Consider the following 22,693-nt stretch of genomic DNA (forward strand, 5'->3'; position numbering starts at 1 on the left):
TAGCCAATTTTAACCAAAACCATTTATAAAATATGAGACTAAGGTTCGAAAATAAATAAAAATTTCTCTGAAGCTATGAAGTAAAGTATTTACACAAGTATGGAATTAGATTTTGCAAGAGGGAAAAGAGGGGGAAGTGTTCAAGTGAAGAAAACTGGTGCGTACAAAAGTGAAATATAATACTTAGTGATTATTCAGTTGTGAAGTGGTATGGACGGGGTATTTTAGCATTTCAATTTTTTTTATTGCTCTATAACAAGAATTTCCTAATGATCAAATGATGTCTTGTATCTTACATAGCAATTAGTTTAAAATGTTAACCTCTTTTAAGATATATTAATAGGCGGGAAACACAAACAATTTTTTGCTTAGTAATAAAAAAATAAAGTAACAGAAATATTACATTTTGCACAATACAAAAGGGTATGTATGGCCATTAAGTATTCAGTTATAATTGGTAGATTTGGTTTGGGTCATTTAATTACAACTTAAACATAAGGACTGGAGATTTAGTAACACTTTATTGCTACATCCAAGGTGTGTGAACACCGAAAACATTATTGAATACAAAAAATTGTTTCTCTGAATTAAATTGATAACAAGTTATACGATTGTATCTGAATATTGAGTTTTCAAGAATAACATTAACAAGCTGATACATATATATATATATACATATATTTATATATATATATATATATATATATATATGTATAAATAAATATATGTATTTATTTATATAAAGATACATTAAAGATATCTATTATATAAATTTCCAATGGGAGCCAAGAAGAGAATAGCGTATTTTTATGACGAGGAAGTTGGCAATTTCCACTATGGTTTGGGTCATCCAATGAAACCTCATAGAGTTAGAATGACTCATGATCTTGTTACTCAATATGGACTATTAGAAAAAGTTGATGTAATGGTACCGACCCCTGGAACAGTTGAATCTTTAACAAGGTTCCATTCGAATGACTATGTAGATTTCTTACGCAGTGTTAATACTGACAATATGCATGACTATTCTGATCACTTAGCTAGATTCAACGTAGGTGAAGATTGCCCTGTATTTGATGGTTTGTGGGAATTTTGCCAGCTATCTGCCGGAGGATCACTTGGAGGGGCTCAGTCTGTTAATGAATTAGGGTATCAGTATGCGATAAACTGGGCAGGGGGGCTCCACCATGGAAAAAAACACGAAGCAAGTGGTTTTTGTTACGTTAATGATTGCGTGTTAGGCGCTTTAGAGTTTTTGAAATATCAACATAGAGTTTGTTATGTTGATATTGATATCCATCATGGGGATGGAGTTGAAGAGGCTTTTTATACTTCTCCGAGATGTATGTGTGTTTCATTTCACAAGTATGGTGACTACTTTCCAGGAACTGGAGCACTGAATGATGTGGGAGTAGAAGAAGGTCTTGGATATTCTGTAAATGTTCCTTTAAAAGATGGGGTTGACGACGCAACTTTCATTGACTTGTTTACTAAAGTTATGACATTGGTAATGGAAAATTACAGACCGGAGGCAATTGTTTTACAATGTGGAGCTGACTCGCTATCCGGGGATAGGTTAGGTTGTTTTAATTTGTCACTTAAAGGACATGGACATGCCGTTTCTTTTTTAAAAAAATTTAATGTTCCAATGCTCATTTTGGGAGGTGGTGGCTACACACTTAGAAATGTTCCAAAGTGTTGGACTTACGAAACAAGTTTAATAGTTGACACATATATTGACGAACAGCTTCCTAATTCATCTAATTTCTATGGGTACTATGGACCTGATTTTTCCTTGGCAGTTAGAACCTCAAATATGGAGAATCTAAATTCGAGACAAGATTGTGAAGAAATTTATAGGAAAATAAGCGAAAATTTCAGAGATTATGTGTTTCCAATTGGATCTCAAATATCAGCATATGACGTGCCCGAAAAGCTCCCTCTATTATATAATCCAAATAAGACTCCGGATGAGTATAAGGATGGCAACAACATTAAGCACGAACAGCATCAAGATTTCGATGAGATGAAAGAATGGCCTGCAGTTGATTACAACAACAAAGCTCTTGGTTAGTACATCACTTCCTAAACTGCGTTTTATCACGAATTAATTAAGCTCAGCGTGGCAAAGGGAGTTCGTAAGCCATGATCACAGATAGGTACTAGAATGCAAATAGATATCAAACTCAATTTTAGCGATTAAAAGAAAGTTATTTTAGCAAACCTAACAGACCTAATAAACTTTATTCCTTTACTATAATAGAAACAACTTGTCCATATAGATTTAAGATCTGGGTTTCTCCTTCTTTTCCTTGAACAATGCGAGCAATGATACTCCGGAAACCTTAACAGCCTTGAAACGTACTCCCGGAATATCACCGACCGAGTGACCCTTACGACCGAAACCGGCTACGAGTACTTCATCGTTTTCGTCAATGTAGTTCAAACAACCATCACGTGGGACGAATGCCGTAATTTTCTTACCATTCTTGATAAGTTGTACGCGAACACATTTACGAACGGCAGAGTTCGGTTGCTTTGCTTCTATACCAAAACGTTCAACAACGATTCCCTTAGCATGAGAAGCACCTCCGAATGGATTTGACTTGTATCTTGTACCCAAATTCGCTCTCTTGTACTGTTTATCTGCCCATTTCTGAGTTCTACGACGTGTGCGAAGCTCACGTGCTGTATTGATACCCCTTGGTTTTCCTATTGATTAAGAAGTAAAGTATTTCAAACAGAAATCAACAGAATCTCAATATTCACTTACCTGAACCCATCTTTCAGTTATAATTGCTCTAAAAAACAAAAAAAAAAAATAACTTGATTAAACGAGTTAAATCAATTTTGACAAACTCTAATTGAACTAGGAATTTCCAAATAATTGTTCTACCGCTAGTAGAATTGGGTTAAGCTAATTTAAATATATATTTAAAAACTTAATTTGTCTCTCTAAGAGACGACATAATGGTAATATTGAAGCGGCACACTGGTGGCGCTCTGAAATTTGAATATTTTTTAACAGAAAAAAATGAGAAATATATCCACTATAGATTTTAGGTCTAGCCGGAGTAACTTAATTTAACTTAATTTTGGAGCATATTAATTGCTTGGATCATGTTCTTTTCTAATAGGGCACCTATACCGTCCCCAAGTAGCGATGATAAAATTACAAAACTTCAAACTACTTTAAACAATATTTTGCATTGTTTGACTGTGAGTTTTAGATCTACTATTATGCTATATCTTATTAACTATGCTTGCTTTAAATTATTGACCTTCAGGATGCGTTGTATTTATTACCTGATCTTGCACCTAAGGTAACGTGTAGTTTACAGTTAGAGGAAAGCGAAGAATTAAATGCTGTGAAACATGATATACTCTACAGAGCGAACTATATTTCGACAGGTTTCGAGTGTATGAACGACTTAATTTATGAAATGCGCCAGCTAAGACCACTGAATGGCGAAGATGCAGAAAGGTACTTGCACAAAATTGAGGAGTTAAGGGCTAGAAACGATAATTGCGTTAAAGAGCTAAAAAATCTATCAGAAGAATGCACAAGCGTCTTAAACAAATTGAATATGAACATTAGCAAATATGTTGAAGATTCGATCAACAAGAATATTATGTTAAACGACACAGAGAATAAAATGTATATGACTTTAGGAGAAATGTACGAAATCAATTATGCGCGCTCTAGTGATATTTGAATTCTTGAAAAAACATTTAACAGAGTATTTATGGAGGAGTTGAAGCACCTTAGAATACTCAATAGGATTCAGGCAAGAATATTTGAAGAGTGGAAGACTGATGATAGGGACCTTGCTGAATATCTGTGCTATATTGGCAAAGAAAGTAAGTCATTCAAGGAGTTTAGCGAAAAAATAACGAGTATCAATGGCGACGAAATATCACAAAAAGTTTTGAGTGACATTTATTCAATAGTAAATGATACTGAATCTAAGTTGGATAAAATAAATGATAAGTATTTATCACCTCAAAAGTCGGGCTCAAATAGACAGAATTTAAATTTTGCGATGCCAAATGAAAAAGCACCATTAAGCTTACGTGCTCTGGAACTTCTTAGAAAGGAAGACCCCAATTATATAGATATTAATAGAAGAAACAAAGGACAAAGTGATACAATTTCTTCTGGATTTGGAATGAAAGACGTTAATGTAAAAAAAGGGTTCGGTGCCATTTCAGGAATTAAACTTGTTGAGAGTCGTAATACAGAATCTCAGTACTTTGGCAATAAGCAAGAGGTGGTGTCTAATGACTACGAAAAGTGGGAAATGATGCAGCTTCTTAATTCTGGAGTTATTTCAAGGCATGAAGTTCCTTATGTTTGTGAGACTGTTGAAAATACTATGGACTCACAAAATGTAGAAGTTTCCACCGAAATTGAGCTTAGAAATTATGAGCCATTGTTTCTTAGAGGGCAATCAATAAAAAAGTTCAGTGTTGACTCTTCAATACAAGTTGTAGTAAACCCAGAAGGAAGCTTGAATAAGGCAGCTGAATTAGCATCTAATATTGCAAGAGAGAGAAGAGAAATTCGAGATTTTGAGGAAAAGACTTTGTTAGATAGTATTCCAAGGGATATGAGTCGGCCTTGGGAAGACCCGACCCCAGAGGCTGGGGAGAGAACAATTGCAAGTGCATTACGGGGTATTGGGATGAATTTTCAAACCACACCAGAATGGAAACGTCAGTATTTGGGAAAAAGTCTGAGTTTTGGTAAAAAAAATATTTCTGTTTCTATATCTGAACAAAGAAAAAACTTACCCATTTATCCAATGAGAGATTCGCTAATTGATGCAATAAGGAATAATCAGGTAATAGTCGTTATAGGAGAAACAGGTAGCGGTAAAACTACACAGATTACTCAATATCTATATGAAGAGGGGTTTTGCAAAGATGGGGGAATAATCGGCTGTACCCAACCGAGAAGAGTTGCTGCAACTTCGATAGCTAGACGTGTTGCACAAGAAATGGGATGCACACTGGGCTCAACTGTTGGATTTGCAATTCGATTTGAAGATATTACGTCATCAGAAACAAAAATTAAATATATGACGGATGGAATGCTTCTTAGAGAAGCTTTATCAGATAACTGTCTATCACATTACAGCGTGATTATGCTGGATGAAGCTCATGAAAGAACCATTACAACAGACGTATTGTTTGGACTTTTAAAAGTAAGTTTATTTGTTTTTTGGGTATTTGAATAGTCAGCTGAACTCAATGTTTCAATTGACTGCTTTTTTTTCCATTAAATAGCAGCTTGATGATTGAGCAAGTATTCAATTATTAATATATTGAAACATATACTAAATTTAGGTTTATTCCATCATTGACTGATGACTAATAATTATTGAGAATATAATATTGGACAGATACCAATGATACAATGACTGACTATTAAATGCCAATTTATTCTCTTATATTCTGACTGTCTTTAGGAAACATGCTTAAAACGTCCAAAGTTCAGGTTAATCGTGACGTCAGCTACTCTTGAAGCAGACAAGTTTTCTGCATATTTTATGAATTGCAATATTTTTACTATTCCTGGAAGAACTTTTCCTGTTGAAATATTGTATTCGAAAGAGCCTGTGGATGATTATGTAGAGGCTACACTAGTTACTGTACTTCAAATTCATTTGTGTGAACCTCCTGGAGATATTTTGGTATTTTTAACTGGCCAGGAGGAGATCGACAATGCTTGTCAAACTCTACACGAAAGAATGAAAAGACTAGAAAATATGAAACCTCCACCATTAATTATATTGCCTGTTTACTCATCTCAGCCTAGTGAGATTCAATCTCTAATTTTTGAAGATGCTCCTCCTGGTTGTAGAAAGTGCGTCATTGCAACAAATATTGCAGAGGCATCCCTTACTATTGATGGGATTTTTTTTGTGGTTGACCCAGGATTTTCAAAAATGATGGTTTTTAATTCGAAGACAGGAATGGATAGCCTCACAGTCACCCCAATTTCCCAAGCTAGCGCAAAACAAAGATCCGGAAGAGCTGGTAGAACTGGGCCAGGAAAGTGTTATCGGTTGTACACTGAAGCTGCCTTCAATACAGAAATGCTTCCCACAACAGTTCCTGAAATACAACGTACTAATCTTGCTAATACAGTATTACTTTTAAAGGCACTAGGAGTTAACGACTTACTTAATTTCGATTTTATGGATCCGCCTCCTACTACAACTCTATTAATTGCTTTGGAAACTTTATTTGAGCTTGGCGCACTTGACGAAGAAGGCTTTTTAACTAGATTAGGCAGGAAAATGGCAGAGTTACCTATGGAACCAAAGTTGAGCAAAATGGTTCTTTCTTCTGTCGACCTGGGTTGCTCTGATGAAATAATAACGATAACTTCCATGCTTTCCGTACAGAATGTTTTTTATAGGCCCAAGGATAAACAAGCTCAGGCAGACAGAAAGAAGTCGAAGTTTTATCATCCACAGGGCGACCATTTGACATATCTAAATGTATATAATTCTTGGAAAAAGCAAAGATATTCTGTTCCATGGTGTTATGAAAATTTTCTTCAATCAAGAGCACTCAAAGGGGCACAAGACGTTCGTAAGCAGTTAATTAATATCTTTGACAAATATAAACTAGACATTATCTCAGCGGAGAATGATCATGACAAAATAAGAAAGGCTATTTGTGCTGGTTTCTTTAGTAACTCCTGTAAAAAAGATTCTCAAGAAGGATACAGAAATTTAGTTGACAACCAACATGTTTATTTGCATCCATCAAGCACACTATTTAACAAGTCCCCTGAATGGATACTCTACCACGAACTAGTATTTACTTCAAAAGAATATATAAGAGACTGCTGCACTATTAAACCTAATTGGCTTGTTGATTTTGCTCCTAATCTGTTTCAATTTGCAGACCAAGATCAGTTATCGAAAAGGAAAAAAAAGGAAAAGATTCAGCCATTATATAACAAGTATGAAGATCCAAACTCTTGGAGGTTGTCAAAAAGAAAAAGGTAAAGCTCCCGTTCATAATTATTGATTAATTTTAACTAGATTTTTGGTATATTCTTACATATAATATACCGCCAATGTACAATAGATAATTAATAACTGTTTTTTTTTAATTAAAATGATTTAAGTCTTACAATATATTTATATTTTGATAACGACCATTTTGAATTAATTAAGTACTATTTTGTGTAAGAAGCACATTTCTCACATTAAATTGCTGTTTCTTGTATAAGCACATAATGGTACTCGAAAACTATTTAAGTTCTTACGTGAAAATTATGCGCATAGGTCAAGGTGCATTTGGAGACGTTTGGCTTGCCGAAGACTTAAAGAGGAGAAGGCATGTTGCCTTAAAGAAACTAATTTCAAAGGAGAGCAGAGACGGGTTTTCAAAGACAGCGATTAGGGAGATAGTTTTACTAACAAACTTGAAGCATGAAAATATTGTTGAACTGTATGGAGTCGTTTTTTCAAGACCTCATAATGATTTGAACGAATATTATATCAATGGAAACCCAACTAATGCTGCTTCTTCACATATACAATCAAATGCACCAAACAGAGGGTCTATTTGGATGGTATTTGAGTACTTACCATATGATCTTTCTGGTTATATAGAGGGCCTTAAGTTAGAAGGTAGAGTAATTAAGGTATTAGATATTAAGGTAATCATTCGCCAACTTCTATCAAGTTTAGAGTATTGCCACCTTAATAATACAATTCATAGAGATATTAAATGTGCAAATTTATTAATTTCTGGAGACGGAATTGTAAAATTAGCGGATTTTGGTCTTGCAAGAGTTTTCAATACTCGCAATAAGATACTCACTAATAGAGTTGTCACACTTTGGTACAGACCACCTGAACTTTTATTGGGTGCACAGTCCTACGATACTCCCGTTGATATGTGGTCAGTAGGATGTATACTTGGCGAACTAGTTTTGCAACAACCATTATTTTGTAGTGAAACAGAAGCTGGAGTATTGAAATCAATTGGTGATACTCTCGGCTCTCCCCCCTCAGATATGCTATTCGAACTGAAGAAACTCCCTTTGTGGAACGACCAAGATAATAACCCACTTTTACAGATTTTGGGTTCAGGGACGGGATCTAAATTTAAACAATTTACTTCACGTGTTGAAGAAAAGGTTGGACAACAAGGATTGGATCTATTATTACAATTGCTTCAATATTCACCGGAAAGCAGATTAACTGCACGTCAGGCTTTAGAACACCCATGGCTGAATTCAAACAACCCAAATGAAGTAATTCCTGATAGATTAGATATGTCTATTTTTACTCAGAAAAAACAATTTCACTCTTTAAATGCGAGAAAACTGCGTGATAAACTTCAGGGCAGACTTAAAGCTCCTTCATCTTCAGAAGTTGGTGGTGCATTAAATGCAGTAATTGGAAAGGCATACAATGTAAGCAACATAAAAAAAAGCGTTGAAGAAGACACCAAGGCAAAGAATACATCATTAAGTGCGGAAATTAAGGAGCAACAAAAAAATAATACAACTTCTATTAATTACACTGATTCATTTTCAGCTGTCGATGAAAAAAAATTTAAGAGATCTAGAAGCAGAGAATCTGACGATAGCTTAAATGGGTCAAGGTGGAAGTTAAGAAACTCTGTTGAAAGAAATTACTTGAAAGAACATGACAAAAAATGTTCAAGTGTGCACTACGACAGAAAGGAAAGAGAACGTGAAAGAGATGATTACGAAAGGAGGAGATATGAATACGAAAGAGATGATAGCTACTCTCGTAATAGAGACAGGGAAACAGCGTACTATGATTACAGATACTCAAGCAGCTCACGATATAACAGGGACTGCCCAAACGGGAGCCGACTTAACCTCTCTCAACACTTAACTCCACATTCGCCGCAACATGTTTACCTACCATCCAACTATTCCGCAAGTCATTATAGAAGAAGGAATTCACCTCCAAGGAGCTTACGTGAGCATTCAAGTAAATACAACGCATCAAGAGTCACGAGCTCAAGCATGTATTTCGAAGGCAGGAGCAAAAATGAGTATCGAGATTACAGGAGGTGATAATATGTTCATCCCGATCGATCTATTTGAGTCTAAACCATAGCCAATACTTAATGCTAACTATTAGCTTACTTTAAGCATCTATTTCCTTTAAAACATGGCTAAACTCACCGACATCAACCCACCCTATTTATCTGGAGAAAGCAGCCAGATTTTTCTTTACCACACTTACAAGGCGCCATAGACACATTGGGCGGCGCATCAAGTACCGTCTAATATTTTAAATAGCCCAATTAATTAATATAATATGTATATATCCATTAAATGCGGGAGGATATATAAGGTAAGCTAGATATTTAATAGGGAACAGACTGTATATTAGATATGTTTAACTTTATAAAAGAAACAATACTTGAAATACAGATTAATTTATATATGAATTAATTGAATGCTTTTCATATATAATAATATATTATTAGTATATGTAGTACGAGGATAATAAAGCGCTATATTTCGTATCCCGCTTCCGCTTTTATATATTTATTACATTGTAGTTTTCCACGTAAGAAGTTTTTAAAGATAAATTCAGATTAAGGTCGATATTAAAGCTTGTTTAGTAGAATGACTAACGAGGTTCCTTACAATCTACAAATGATGGGAACTTCATCAACATCTACTAATTCCGGGAATAGTGGAGACATTGTATCTGGAATAAATGCTGAAATCATTCATGATGGTACCGGTGGATGTAATAATAACGCAGGTTCAAATACTCAGGATGTTCTTTCTTTATTGAGCTATCTTGTTCCGAATTCTGGCGGTGATGTAAATTGCTCCTCAGTTAATCCTCCTCCTCAAATAGCGGACCCGGTAACGATTAATGAGCTTCTTGGCTTAATAAACGGCGCAGTTTCATCCAACTCAAATGGAATTAAAGGGGGCGCCTCTAATGCGTCAAATTCTTGTGAGCCCAATAATTTGATAGATACAGCAAATAATGGTAATATGGCTAGTTCTATTCCTTATCTTCTGCCTTTACTCATGGGTTCAGGCTCCAACAATGATCAAAACATAACGCTTCTAAATAGTCTGGTTTCTTCGACAGGAAACTCAAATGGTACACAGGGGAATATCAATCAGTTCGTTTCCCAATTACAGAACTTGTTACCACCTATAGTTCCAGGCCCTAACTCTGGAAATATACAGAACAACCAAAATTTGAGCCACTCTAATAGTGGATCTAATCATTCTGCAGAACATCTACAAATGATTTATGGTGGTGGGAATAATATTAGCGCTGATAACAAATCGGAGCTTCTTGCAGCGGCAGCGGCTTTTGCGGCATCGAATACCATGAATATTTCTAGTACTGGCCCGGTAACTAATTCTAGGGGTAGGGCAAGGAAAAGAACTTCAACCACTCCATTAGGTGGGATGAGAGGGAGGAGAGATTCTACAGATGCAAATAAAAGAAGAGGAGGAAGCCCTGGCCGTCATCATACTATGGATGGAACAGGGATGCCCGCATCTGGAGCATTGCTTCCTCATATTCCATCTCTTGGCAGCGATGGAATTGAGACTCTAGAACATAGTGGTGGTGTCAGTATGCTAGGTACTCCAGCTGCGCATCACAATGGATCACAATATAATGAATTTAGTACTGAAGATGCACGGCACTCTGTCAGGTTTGAGAATGGTCTTGTATTGATGACTAAGCGATTTATTCAGTATCTTTATGAACAAGGTGAAAGCCGAATCATTGATTTGGCTGCAGCAGAAGCTCATATGGATGTGCAAAGAAGAAGACTTTACGATATTACTAACGTTTTAGAGGGAATTGGAATTCTTAAGAAAATGGGTCGTAATGCGTTTATGTGCTCTGCATCTGTACCAGAGGTTCTCGTTGAGCGTGATGCAGTGCTTTCTTCGTTTGGTACAGTTGACATGAGTGTCAAATTGGCACCGAGCATTGATGACGAGACCCTTGATGCGATTCCTTGGTTTTGTAGTTATAACAAGTTACAAGTTCTTTCAAACTCGGAGTACGAGGTTATGGAAAAGACCCTTATTCAAAGAAAAGAACAGCTTTTACAGGCTTGCCAACAACTTGGATTTACTGATATAGTTGACCAGTACACAATAGCAACTAATTCTGCAGGTGCCCATGTAACTGGAGGAGCAGTAGCAAATTATACAGCATCAGTTCACGCAAATAGACCTCAGAGTCATACCGGTGGTGCATCAACTTCTAGAACAACAGCAACAGGGCAGCATTCTACTCTTTCAATATCACATACAAGTCATGCCATAAGAGAGGACAATATTTCTGTCCCAAATACTATTGAACAACAGCCAAATGAGGCAAATTCTACATCTAATAGTAACACAGGAGCGTTATGGGGGAGTATAATGGGTGGATCAAATAGAACCAGTACCGTTCCTTCAATTCATCATCCCGATGCTCGTTGGATGGAAACGGCTGAAACGAACCATGGCACAGCCAAGCATAGGATGGATGGAGATCAAAACTCAGGATCTGGAGTTGTTGGTCAGAACGAAAATATTGGTGGCTTTACAGAATAAACTAACTAATTTCCAAAATTTTATGGAAATTAGTTTAGGCATATATTATTTAATGTTACCTATAATTATATTAAAAGCTTAATGTTATAATTAACCTAACAATTGAACACAGAAATGCTCTTTTTTAGAGTTAAGATCTGCATTTAGCATGAAGTAATTAATTTGTAATTGGAATTAATGTAAGGATTAATTTAATTTTTTTGGTTAAATGAGTAATACTCAATATTTATGTACATGGAGAAATTACATTGTTTATTCTCATTTTTAGTCCACCTACCTTTTACATTATATCATTCTTAGCTCTTAGTGCCAGCGTTTAATTTTATCTTTAAATTTCAATGTTTAACTTACAAATTTTATTTTGATACTTAGGATTGCTGTAAGATCAACTTATTTTAATAATTAGAGGTACACAATTGACAAATTAATGGTTATTTATATAGTGAAAACTAAATGAAAACAAGTGAATCTCAATGGTGTAAATATTAATTCAATATTATTAAATCTTAATTTTTTCGACCTCTGAAAGCTCTCTGCTGTTTTTCTCTTCTAATTTCTTCTAGCTCTTCAAGTATTTCTTCTATTTCCTCCGCCTCCTGAACCGCTTCCTCGATCCTTCCCTCTTGAATAGCCTGCTTAATTCCTTCTTCATCAAGGTTTTCAAGAACAGGATTAGTTGCGAGTTCGTATTCGTACTCATTTTGGAGTTCTTCCTCTGACATTTTTCTTCTTAAGTTAGACTTTTTTACTTCGCTATGTTTAGAAATTGGTGTACCAACTTGTCTATTTGACGCATGTTTTCTGACATTATTACTCGATTTCTTCTCATCCTTTGATGGGTTAACAACCAGATTTGCATAAGGATCTACATGATCAGGATTTCCTATATCAGCATTAGAATTTATCGGTATAGAATTAAAATATTGAATGGGCTATTGTTTAAGAATAAGTTGTAAGAACTTACCTAAACCCCTCTTAATTGTATTCTTTGTGTTTGATTTTGAATATGAAAAACTTATTGTTAGAAAAATACGATGTAAAATAATACCTGAAAGTAAATTTAGTGAATATTTTATAAAATTTCATCTACAATTAATGATTAATTTTGGTTAATTTCTATTGAAAAAAAAACCCAGCAAAACATGAATTAACCTTAATAAACCATTAAAAAGCAGCTTTGATCAATAGTGCTTACCAAAAATGAATAGTGCAAATATAATGAAAATAATGAAGTATTTTTTAGACTTTGAAGCTTGTGATTTTGAACTGGATTTTGCAGGGAGAGATTCCTTAATATTTATAGGATTAAATACTGGTAAATCATCCGTCTTTTTATGGTCAATTCTTTCTTTAATGAATGAGCCAGATTTCAATGGCCTTATTAATGAAGAAGATCTTTGCATTATTTCAATATTATAAAAAAAAAATATAGTGATACCTTCATAATATTTTCTACTTTTTTCATGCTGTTATGAATTTGTCTAATGCATGCAAAATGTATATTTGAGCGCTTATTATTTTGCAATTGTTTGCGATAATGAAATTAGTTATATATAACTTTTTAAATGTTATCTGTCAGATATTTTATTAAAAAATAGCCGATAAAATTATTCTTAGATTTATGTATTTTATTTTTTCAGCAATGTGTGTAATACAAATTTTACAACATTTCACTATTAAATAATCAGATAAGATTAAGTACGAAAAAAAATGTAGTCAAAATTTTAAATGACATTCAAAGAGTATAGAGCGAAAAATATAGTTATTATATATGATTGTTCTCAAGATAGTAAGAATTTTAATTTTATTGATAATTATTATTATATATTGCAAAACAAAGCGCCATTTTATGTAATGAATTAAATTGATTTATAATGTTATAATGCAATGAACTTTTACACATGCAATCCATTATCAAAAATGCGTTTGACAAAGTATCAGTTATTAAGGATGTAGTTGGAAACTCCATTGAAGAAGCTGTGAAAAACAATACAAGAGATTCTTCATATGTATTTAATTCAGGATCTTCAATTTCCACTAGTATTGTTAATTGGGCGGAGAAAAATAATGTTTCTGAAAGGGCGAACAATATTAAAGTAAGTGCTAGCATGTTCGTTGGAGATTTGGCAACTGGATTAAAGGGTATGACCAACAACATTACTGTTCAGAACAACTTTACCTTGGAAAAATCGAATCAACATAATAAATTGTTCCAAGAAAAAAATGAATATGATTATTTTTCCGGAGAATTTGATTCTATTGATAATATTGATAAGTTCTATGATGATAATGATTGTTCTTCTCAAACTATTTGCAACTCAGAAAATACATTTGAGGAGATGTCCTTTACAGAATATAAGTTTGCAAATGAAACTAGAAATCCTCAAGATATAAAAATTCGTAACTTAAATCTAAGTTCTAATTCTGATGAAACATGTGCTAAATTCGGAGGCTTAGATACTAAACCTAATAGTTCGAATTTCAGCAAATTAATCGACAATCCAATAGAAAATAAAAAAATTATTCGAGACTGTCCTAAATCAATTAGTGAATGCAATTTGCTGGATCTTCATAAATCTAGCTCTAATAGTTTAGAAGATGACTCAATGTGTTCAAATAGTGAGAGAAAAATTGACCATGAAAAAAAAATAATCTCTTCAAATATTCAATCAGAAATATTTGAAAACTCTATCGAGATTTTGAATTCTGAACGCGAGCTTATAGAAAATACTAAAAACCAAAGACAAAATTGTGATTTGAAAAATGTTTCTAACCTAAATAATTCCAATTCATCAAGTATCGAATTCCAGGAAACCCCCAGAGAGGTTAATTCTGACACAAGAAATAATCTAATTGGTAAATTTGAAGAAAACTTAAAAGATGAGAATTACCCTCAACTGAATCCACTTACTTTTTTTCAAAAAATCTCTAAGCTAGAAGAACAAAATAAATCTCTGGAAAACGAATTGGAGCAAGTCAAAAATGAATCAACTGAACTTAAAGAAAAGATTAATACGAAAACAAAAATTATAAATTCAATTAACTCCAGACTTTCTAAATTAGAAATTGAGAAAAAATCTTTGAGAAACTGCATCAGCGAACTTGAGAACTCAAAAGCAGAATATAAATTGAAAATTGATGAATTAGAGCATCTTAACCTCAACTTAAAACTAAATGAAGATGCTAATAAAGAACAAACTAATATGATTAGGTCTCTACAAGAGAGAATAGTAGAACTTGAGAATACATTGGCTATTGGTGAAGTAAATAAGATTGAATCTTTGAAAACTTATCAGAATGAGATTTCAGAACTTAGATTAAAATTATCCAATTTAAAGGAAAAAGAAGGCAATAATTACAAACCTTATATAAATAGAATAAGTACATTGGAGTATCAGCTCAGTGAATTAAGAAGAAGACATTCAAACGAACTACAAAGATTTGAAATCATAATAGATAACTTAAAAAAAAAATCAGTCAAGGATAGTGCTGAAAAAGAAACATTAGAAAACAAACTAAAAGAAGCAAATAAGGCTCGAGAAGAGACTATTGTGAAATACGATGTTCAAATTGCTCAATATAAATATATTGTAGATCAAATTGAAAATAATAAATTGTCAAATGCGCACGATACAAAAAGATTGACTGATGCCAATAAAAGTTTTAAACTATCAATATGCAATGTTAATGAATTAATAATTGTAGACAAACATGTTGATAATGGAAAAATCAGCCTTAATCAGGATACATTGCCTTATTTAAATCATTCTGTTTTATCCAAACCTAATAGTAAAACACAACTTTCAATGCTAAATCCTCTACAAGAGGAAATTAAACAAGCCTTACACGATAAAAAACTATTAGAAGACGAATATTTTACGGTTTATGAAAAAAACAAACAAATTGGGCAAGAACTAGTAGAAGAGAAACAACGAAACAGACTTCTCCAACAACAATTGGAAAGTATGTTCAAATTGGTTAATGACTTAAGTGTCAAGCTTGATGAATCTAAAAAATCATAATTATCTGAAATTATTGTTCCAATCTATACGAAATATAACTTTTTTTAAATTAATAAATTATTTTTTTTTAATAATCCTAATGTTAATTTAACTTATTTTTTTTTCTATGTGGCGACTTTAATCCACATTATAAATGCATTTCCACCACATAAATGTCGTTTTTTCAACGAAATTATATCACTACTAGATTAATGAAGAATTGCATTTTCATTAAATTATTGAATTATCATTTTAATAATATGAAAGTTTTATCTTTTAAATCACTTTTTTTTTTCCTCGGGTATTCATTAATCATAATTAATTTGAGTAAATATAGTCCAAATGACAATCAAATATTTTTTGGAATATTTCTTCAACTATCAAGTAAAGAGTTTGAAATAAAAAAAAATAATGATAGAGTTGTATCAGACTATAAAAATCCAAGTGTAATAAGAATGGAATATAAAGATCATGATATATCACTATGCGACATTGGATTCGCAATTTTGTCAGCTCCCAAATACTTCAATAGTAGAGTAGAAGACTTGAAAAATAGTTGGTTAAGACATTTATGTAGAACTGGTGATGATCAGAAATTTTCCAGTAATTATGTATTAATTTCATCCAAAGAACATCCTGATATACCAACCATTATGCCCAATTGTGAAGAAAATTATCTAAATCTTTGTTGTAAAACACTTGCATCTTACGAGTGGATGGTCAAAAATTGGCCAAAAAAAAAGTGGTACATGAAACTTGATGACGATACTTTTGTAATATTATCGAGCTTAGTTGATGAATTGAGTTCCTTTAACTCAAATGATAATATATTAATTGGTGGACAGATTTACTTAACATTAGAAGACTCATCGGTTAATTCTATTAGTAGTAGGTCAAACACTCTGCATTGGAAATATCATGGCGAAGTTATAAAAGGGATTAGAGGTGGTGCAGGTTATTTAATGAGTAACTCTTTAGCCAAATTATTTATAGAAAATGGACAAAGATATTTAGATATCTGTAACAATGGTGGTTCGAAATTTAAAACATTTGAAGATGCATCTTTATCACTATTGATTACGGAGTTGGTAGGACAAAAATCAATTAAACAGATTCCAGGGTTCCATTTTCATAATCCTGAAATTTCTTATCGTAGTGAATTTGATAAAAGGGGATTTAGACCCATTACATTTCACATGATGCACGATACAAGTAAAATGGAATTTTTGGATTATTTATTAAATGGGTCAATGAGGCCTCCAACTTATTCATGTAACCACGACTCTACAAATATGTGTATCTCTGAATTTGATCTTTCAATATCATCAAAATACTGGGATCCCGTCTACTTCGGTCCATTAAATTCTAATAATTCAAAAATACTCGGAAAAAATGCAATTTATAAAAGTAATTCTAAATCAGTAGAACATATTAATATGTATAATTCAGATAAAGGTAATGTTGAATTCGTAAATAACTCAGATATCTCGGAGAGAAAACCTGTACAAAAAAGTACAATAGAAATGTCTTATCCAGAATATAATAAATTATCAAATAATCCAGTTACAAATGTATTCAAATTTAATGATCACTTAAATAACACTAATATCCCATTACAACTTAAATATAACTCATTAGAAATAGAACATCCATGCAAAAATTTGATAGAAGAATATTCTAACAAATTAAAAAGTTACTATGAACAAGTTTTCACTGGAATTAAAGAAGTATTATTCATTGGTTTCCCAGATCATCCAAACAGAGGAGATTCTGCAATTTTTACTGGTGCACTAATATTATTGGAATACTTAAAGATAAAAATTATTAAGGTAGTTCATTTATTGAGTGAATACAATGCAAATGATATTCTTAATTCATTTAACTCCAAATCTGAGGAAAGAGCTGTTATTTTCCATGGTGGAGGTAACTTTGGAGATTTATATTCGCATCATCACAAATTAAGACATATTGTACTCAGTGATTTTATTAATTACAAAATTGTTATGTTTCCTCAAACGGTATTTTTCAAAAATGAGATAAATAAAGTGACAACCAAACAAAATTTTATTAATCATAAAGGAGAGATATTCCTCGCAGCTAGAGATATTCGTTCTTTTGAAATTTTAACTGAAATGTTCAAAGACGTTAAACATATTAAAGTTGAGTTGTTACCTGACATGGCATTTTTAATTGGGGACCAAAGAAAGAGAAAAGGTATTCCCTCTCTTGATATATTGGTACACGCAAGGGCAGATAACGAGGCTCCAAATATAATTTTTAACAATACATTGGTAAAGATGAACAAGATTAAAATAGAGAGTATTAAAAAATTGATAAGGGAGAGTAATAAAATTGAAAATTTTGGTAAAGATCAAAATTTAAACAAAGAAAACATTTTGATAAAAAAAAATGAAGAATGGATCGACTATTTGACAATATTAATTGATGATTGGTTAGATAGTGATGCAAGTTACAATAACTTAATTAGTTCAGATTATATTGAGAAGTCGATTTCAAGAACATTAGATGGAATGGCATTCTTATCTAGAGCCAACTTTGTAATAACTAACAGATTACATGGCCATATATTATTGACACTTTTAGGAATTTCACATATTGTCATGGGTGATTCATTCGGGAAATTAGTAAATTTCAGAGAAACATGGACTGCCAGTTGTGCATTGTCAAGCTGGTATGATGATTTTTCTGATGCATTAGTTAGCGCATCAAAAAAGTTGAATCAGTAAATTAGGTGGAGAGTTAAATACAAACCATTAAATACCCGTTTATAGATTAATTTTTAGATAATAGCTCATAATTTAAAGCAATTGATTCTAAATGGTTAGTTTTCCGGAACATTTTCGTTATTCTTTAATATTGTATGTGAAAAAATTAGAGGTTTTGGAATATTTGGATATTTTTCTGCAATAAACTCTAGGATAACTGGGTTAGACCATGGTCCTATATTTGCATTGAACCATTCTCCATCATATTTAGGAGATCCACCTAAAAACTTAGGTAATTGATCGGGGTCAACTAAATCAAACAGAACTGATTTCCAGTCGTCACTATGGGTGTAAACTGATATTTTTTTTGCAGTTCTTTCATCAATTAGAGGTTTCAGAAAGTTCCAAATAATTCCAAATATGCTTGGAGCGTTTATAACGATCATTTTCCCGAGAAGTTCAGGATAATAATTTTGGCTAATATTCACGAGCTCTTTGATAACTTTTCTGCAATTTCCATCAAATTTACTCATATTGAAGCCACTCATATCAATAATGTTTAGCGTAGAAAAATTCTGGAATTGAATTTCTTCTAAACTCAACAAATTCATAATCTCATCCTTATTAATATTTGTGATATCTGAATCTTTAGGAAGATTTTCCTTCAACGCAGCATATATTTGGCACGATATTGAGATTACGTTTACAAGAAACTCATATTCATATATCCATTGATTGAAAAAAATTTTTTCAGGATGGATTTCCAACATCTTTTTAATGTTACTGCTTCCAATGCAATCAATATATATTGGCCTACCCAGTCTATCAATACCGTGATACGCTCTTTGATATAAGTCAATTTTTATCGGCATTTGTATAGTATGAATTAACTCCGTTACTTTTTTCTTTCCCCTCCATTCAAAATATTTCCTCAGCATTTCGGTTGATTTCTCAACGTTAAATTGCCTTGCTTTCAGAAACCTGAAAAACAGCTTATAATCTGATTCAGTGACACTTTCCAAATCCAGATTAAAATTTTCAAGTAAGTTACTTAACTTAAGTTGTTGCTCTTTAAAGTCTATTTCATTTGAGCCATGCTTACTAGATGAGTGCCCAAAACCTTTTGGCCAACGAATTTTCATGTTATTATAAGCCAATTTATCACTCAAGCTCAGCCTAATTTTTTATTTCATATGTACCTTATGTGAAAATACTGAGTAAAATTAATATTTTTTCCACAAATTTTTGATAATGTTGGCGCAAAAGAGAATATATAAAAATATTTAGCTATGAATAAATATGTTTAATTTATATGATCGCAATAAAGATTAAAACAATTAACAAATAAAAAAATTTTGTTACAAAGTAAATAACATTGAAAACCTGTTACACTATTATATGAATAAAGCATCAACTAGAAGTTAGTAGTTAGTAGGATCTATAAACGAGTTGTATAAATTTTTTAAAAAATTATGAATGGTATGGAAATTGTTAACTCCACTACTTCTTTAGAGAATTTATAAATTCTTCGATTGAAATGGAGTTGACGATTTGACAATTATTCTGTACTGAAATTGACAGCCCATTTGATACATTCAAATCGTCTGGAGAAAAATTTGCACTCGATTGATCATGATCAGCAATTGTATAGTTTATATTTGAGAAGTTGGAGAAATGGTTTAATTTATCCCATCTTGCATCCAAAGTTTTTTTTGACTTAAAGTTTCTAGATAATTCGCTAAAGATTTTCAACTCCTTAGACATCTTAAACACGCTATTTCTTTGTCTCCAAATGAATAAATGACTAATCGTCAACCTTGCAGATCTTAATACGTTATATTTTTGTGAGCTTTTTATGTTCGATTGTTTTTTATTAGCTTTAGACCCTTTCTCATTATGATCCTGAAAGACTTTTTTATCGCTTGACAAATAGAAATTTGCATGATATGCCCTTGTAAACCTAATTTTCATCGCATTTCTTGAAATAATACGTTTTTCCTTGCTTCTTAACGTGAGCCAAAAGTTAGTATGTACTGAATTACTACATTTATGACATATGAAAAGACTTGATTGGATATTTTCATTTTTTAAATCAGTATTGAGAGTATCAGTTGAGTGTTTTGGGTTATATATAACTGTAATTTTTTTCGTTTTACTGTTTTTTTTATACGGACTAATGTCATTCACTCGAATAGACTTTTCTTTTTGGCAATAATAACCTAATAATTCTTTAAAATAAGATTCTTTGTTAATTTTATTGCTTGAAAACCATTTAGGGAGGCAAAATGAGGAAGATGCAATAAATTGGTTGCATTTTTTTAGGCAAGATTTGTGAATACTTTTCGAACATATATCGCATGATAATAATGTTCCATGGGAAGAACAAACAGTGCATTTTTCATCATCTCCAAGACCTTGGTCAATCATAGGCCACGTTAAGTCTTCGTCAATAACTTTAAATTTGTTGAAAAAAAATGACAGTCTTTGAATGACTGTCCATCTTCCTAAATCAATTGATCTTGCAAGCAAAATTTTCCAACATTTTCCAAGTTCAATATCAATATTTGTTAAATTATTAAGTGCTAATAGCCATGGATGGGACATTATGTGGAGGAAAATGCCTTTCTGCCTAATTTGATTTAAGGGGTATGGACGAAAATATTTTTTATTTCTTTCGATTGAAGTTCCAAAATTACTTGAGCAACTCCTCCTAGGTCTTTCAAGTTTTAAAAAATTTATATTAAAAAGTTTATTTTTATTCTCACTCATTTTTTTGAATTTATCCCACCAACTATTATGTAGAATATGTTTATTGCAACATTCTTGGTGATTATGATAACCTTGCCAACACAAAGATGAAAATAAATGCCAAAGTGGTAACCTACTTGAAGAATATTTAAATTGACCATTTAAGCAAATATCATTAAGTCCCGAATTTTGAACTTGAGTAATTAGTCCCTTATCAATTTCAAAAATGTTTAAGGTTCTTTGCGTAGTTTTATTTGATTTGTTCTTAATGTGTTGTTCCTTCCAAGTCTTTTGATCCTCAATAATTTTTTCCCTCAAAAAGAGGAAAGAATCCAATGAACTTTTGTTATATGAGAAAGAACCCTGCTCAATTAATCCTCTGGAAATTAAATTTAGATCCTTTCTTCTTTTTTTATTAGTCACTGGAATTAAAAATTCGCTGAATTCTATCGCTTCATGGATTTTTCTAGTACCAATATTTTTTCTGCAATTCTCAAAATTACAATTACACTCAAGTAAGCCTAAAAAACGAATTGGATTTTCGCTTTTTCTTGCAAGATCTGGAGTGCATCGCGACATTAAGTTTTCATAGTCAATTGTTATTTCTGTACCTTTTTCAATGTCTTTCAATGCAAATATTCCCATCTTCAGCCATGATAATGTGTACTCATTTCTTAGTCTAGTCTTTTGGATGTGTGAATTCGGCCTTGAAATCCAGACCTCCGCTTGCGAGTTTGGATTGCATGAGTGTCGAATATACTTAGCCTCGTTACCTGTTTGAGTCATATCCAAATAAATAAAGTTTTCAACTAGGCAAAAAAGTTTACCAGGCACTGAAGCAGTTTTTTTGAAGCTATAATTCATAACATTTTCATCACCTTGATTTTTAAGCTTAAAATATTTTTGGTACCTGTCTCTCACGTCAGAATCTGTTAAAATTTCTCCTAAGCATTCAATTATTAATTCACCTTTTGACACATTGTCCGATAGTATAACTCTTTTTGTATGGTTTGAGTTGCCATCTTTTAATTTTTCTGAATTTAAATGTTTACATTCCTTTATTATTGGTAATCTAAAGCATTCAACAAAATATTTCTTAGTTTTTTGATTTTTAAATCTGAGAAATGGTCTGTTATTACAGTACACATCATGTAAATGGTCAGAAAGTCCACATATACTTCTATTACATTCCTGGTGGTTTAGACGATTCAAACAAAAATCGGCACATGTTTTTTCACAGCTACATTTTTCAGAATTATTTATTAATGGAATAAGTCCTGTTCCTAGCTCAAGTATTCTTTTACTTAAATATGTATTTTCAGAAAGTGATTGGTTGCTTCCGAATCTAGGTAAACTACCCATATTATTAGTTTCATTCTGATAATTAGTACTTTGAAAGCTCATTTCTTAGAATAAAAACACCATATGTATGGACATAGTAGATTTTATCGATTATATTGCCATTTTATTATTGGACTCGATTATTTATTAGAAATTTAATTTCTGTAGTCTTGATTGCCTTGTAACATTAAAAGCGGGATAAAATATATTCAAAAGTAATAAAATATTCGAAAGTAGCGTTGAATATCAAAACTATTGAGAGTATAATTATA

General features: G+C 32.4%; 10 protein-coding genes across 10 annotated transcripts; 6 read left to right on the forward strand and 4 right to left on the reverse strand.

The window, feature by feature from the left end:
* Positions 1-778: 778 nt before the first annotated feature.
* On the forward strand, positions 779-2,074 carry ELE39_002554 (histone deacetylase; the record flags this gene model as incomplete). Its single annotated transcript, XM_067345404.1, has 1 exon — positions 779-2,074. The coding sequence occupies one exon, from the start codon at positions 779-781 to the stop codon at positions 2,072-2,074; it is 1,296 nt and encodes a 431-aa protein (XP_067202172.1).
* A 210-nt stretch (positions 2,075-2,284) lies between these two features.
* ELE39_002555 (ribosomal RPS23) lies at positions 2,285-2,783 on the reverse strand (the record flags this gene model as incomplete). The annotated part of the gene is made up of 2 exons (XM_067345405.1): positions 2,285-2,712; positions 2,774-2,783. The coding sequence occupies 2 exons, from the start codon at positions 2,781-2,783 to the stop codon at positions 2,285-2,287; spliced, it is 438 nt and encodes a 145-aa protein (XP_067202173.1).
* A 337-nt stretch (positions 2,784-3,120) lies between these two features.
* Positions 3,121-7,025, forward strand: ELE39_002556 (pre-mRNA splicing factor ATP-dependent RNA helicase; the record flags this gene model as incomplete). Its single annotated transcript, XM_067345406.1, has 4 exons — positions 3,121-3,219; positions 3,288-3,679; positions 3,740-5,207; positions 5,472-7,025. 4 exons carry the CDS (start codon positions 3,121-3,123, stop codon positions 7,023-7,025), a joined length of 3,513 nt encoding a protein of 1,170 aa, XP_067202174.1.
* Positions 7,026-7,258: 233 nt separating this feature from the next.
* On the forward strand, positions 7,259-9,082 carry ELE39_002557 (cdc2-related kinase; the record flags this gene model as incomplete). Its single annotated transcript, XM_067345407.1, has 1 exon — positions 7,259-9,082. The coding sequence occupies one exon, from the start codon at positions 7,259-7,261 to the stop codon at positions 9,080-9,082; it is 1,824 nt and encodes a 607-aa protein (XP_067202175.1).
* Positions 9,083-9,643: 561 nt separating this feature from the next.
* On the forward strand, positions 9,644-11,605 carry ELE39_002558 (transcription factor E2F wHTH only; the record flags this gene model as incomplete). Its single annotated transcript, XM_067345408.1, has 1 exon — positions 9,644-11,605. One exon carries the CDS (start codon positions 9,644-9,646, stop codon positions 11,603-11,605), a length of 1,962 nt encoding a protein of 653 aa, XP_067202176.1.
* Positions 11,606-12,111: 506 nt separating this feature from the next.
* ELE39_002559 (uncharacterized protein) lies at positions 12,112-13,008 on the reverse strand (the record flags this gene model as incomplete). The annotated part of the gene is made up of 3 exons (XM_067345409.1): positions 12,112-12,488; positions 12,570-12,653; positions 12,801-13,008. The coding sequence occupies 3 exons, from the start codon at positions 13,006-13,008 to the stop codon at positions 12,112-12,114; spliced, it is 669 nt and encodes a 222-aa protein (XP_067202177.1).
* A 498-nt stretch (positions 13,009-13,506) lies between these two features.
* On the forward strand, positions 13,507-15,627 carry ELE39_002560 (interaptin; the record flags this gene model as incomplete). The annotated part of the gene is made up of 1 exon (XM_067345410.1): positions 13,507-15,627. The coding sequence occupies one exon, from the start codon at positions 13,507-13,509 to the stop codon at positions 15,625-15,627; it is 2,121 nt and encodes a 706-aa protein (XP_067202178.1).
* Positions 15,628-15,866: 239 nt separating this feature from the next.
* ELE39_002561 (fringe-like glycosyltransferase domain and a like glycosyltransferase domain) lies at positions 15,867-18,353 on the forward strand (the record flags this gene model as incomplete). Its single annotated transcript, XM_067345411.1, has 1 exon — positions 15,867-18,353. The coding sequence occupies one exon, from the start codon at positions 15,867-15,869 to the stop codon at positions 18,351-18,353; it is 2,487 nt and encodes an 828-aa protein (XP_067202179.1).
* Positions 18,354-18,448: 95 nt separating this feature from the next.
* On the reverse strand, positions 18,449-19,474 carry ELE39_002562 (SEC14 domain containing; the record flags this gene model as incomplete). The annotated part of the gene is made up of 1 exon (XM_067345412.1): positions 18,449-19,474. One exon carries the CDS (start codon positions 19,472-19,474, stop codon positions 18,449-18,451), a length of 1,026 nt encoding a protein of 341 aa, XP_067202180.1.
* Positions 19,475-19,832: 358 nt separating this feature from the next.
* On the reverse strand, positions 19,833-22,484 carry ELE39_002563 (SET domain flanked by cysteine clusters plus a C-terminal PHD domain; the record flags this gene model as incomplete). Its single annotated transcript, XM_067345413.1, has 1 exon — positions 19,833-22,484. The coding sequence occupies one exon, from the start codon at positions 22,482-22,484 to the stop codon at positions 19,833-19,835; it is 2,652 nt and encodes an 883-aa protein (XP_067202181.1).
* Positions 22,485-22,693: the final 209 nt, after the last annotated feature.

This window comes from Cryptosporidium sp. chipmunk genotype I, assembly GCF_004936735.1.
Source record: "Cryptosporidium sp. chipmunk genotype I strain 37763 chromosome Unknown contig_26, whole genome shotgun sequence".
NCBI classification, from domain to species: domain Eukaryota; phylum Apicomplexa; class Conoidasida; order Eucoccidiorida; family Cryptosporidiidae; genus Cryptosporidium; species Cryptosporidium sp. chipmunk genotype I.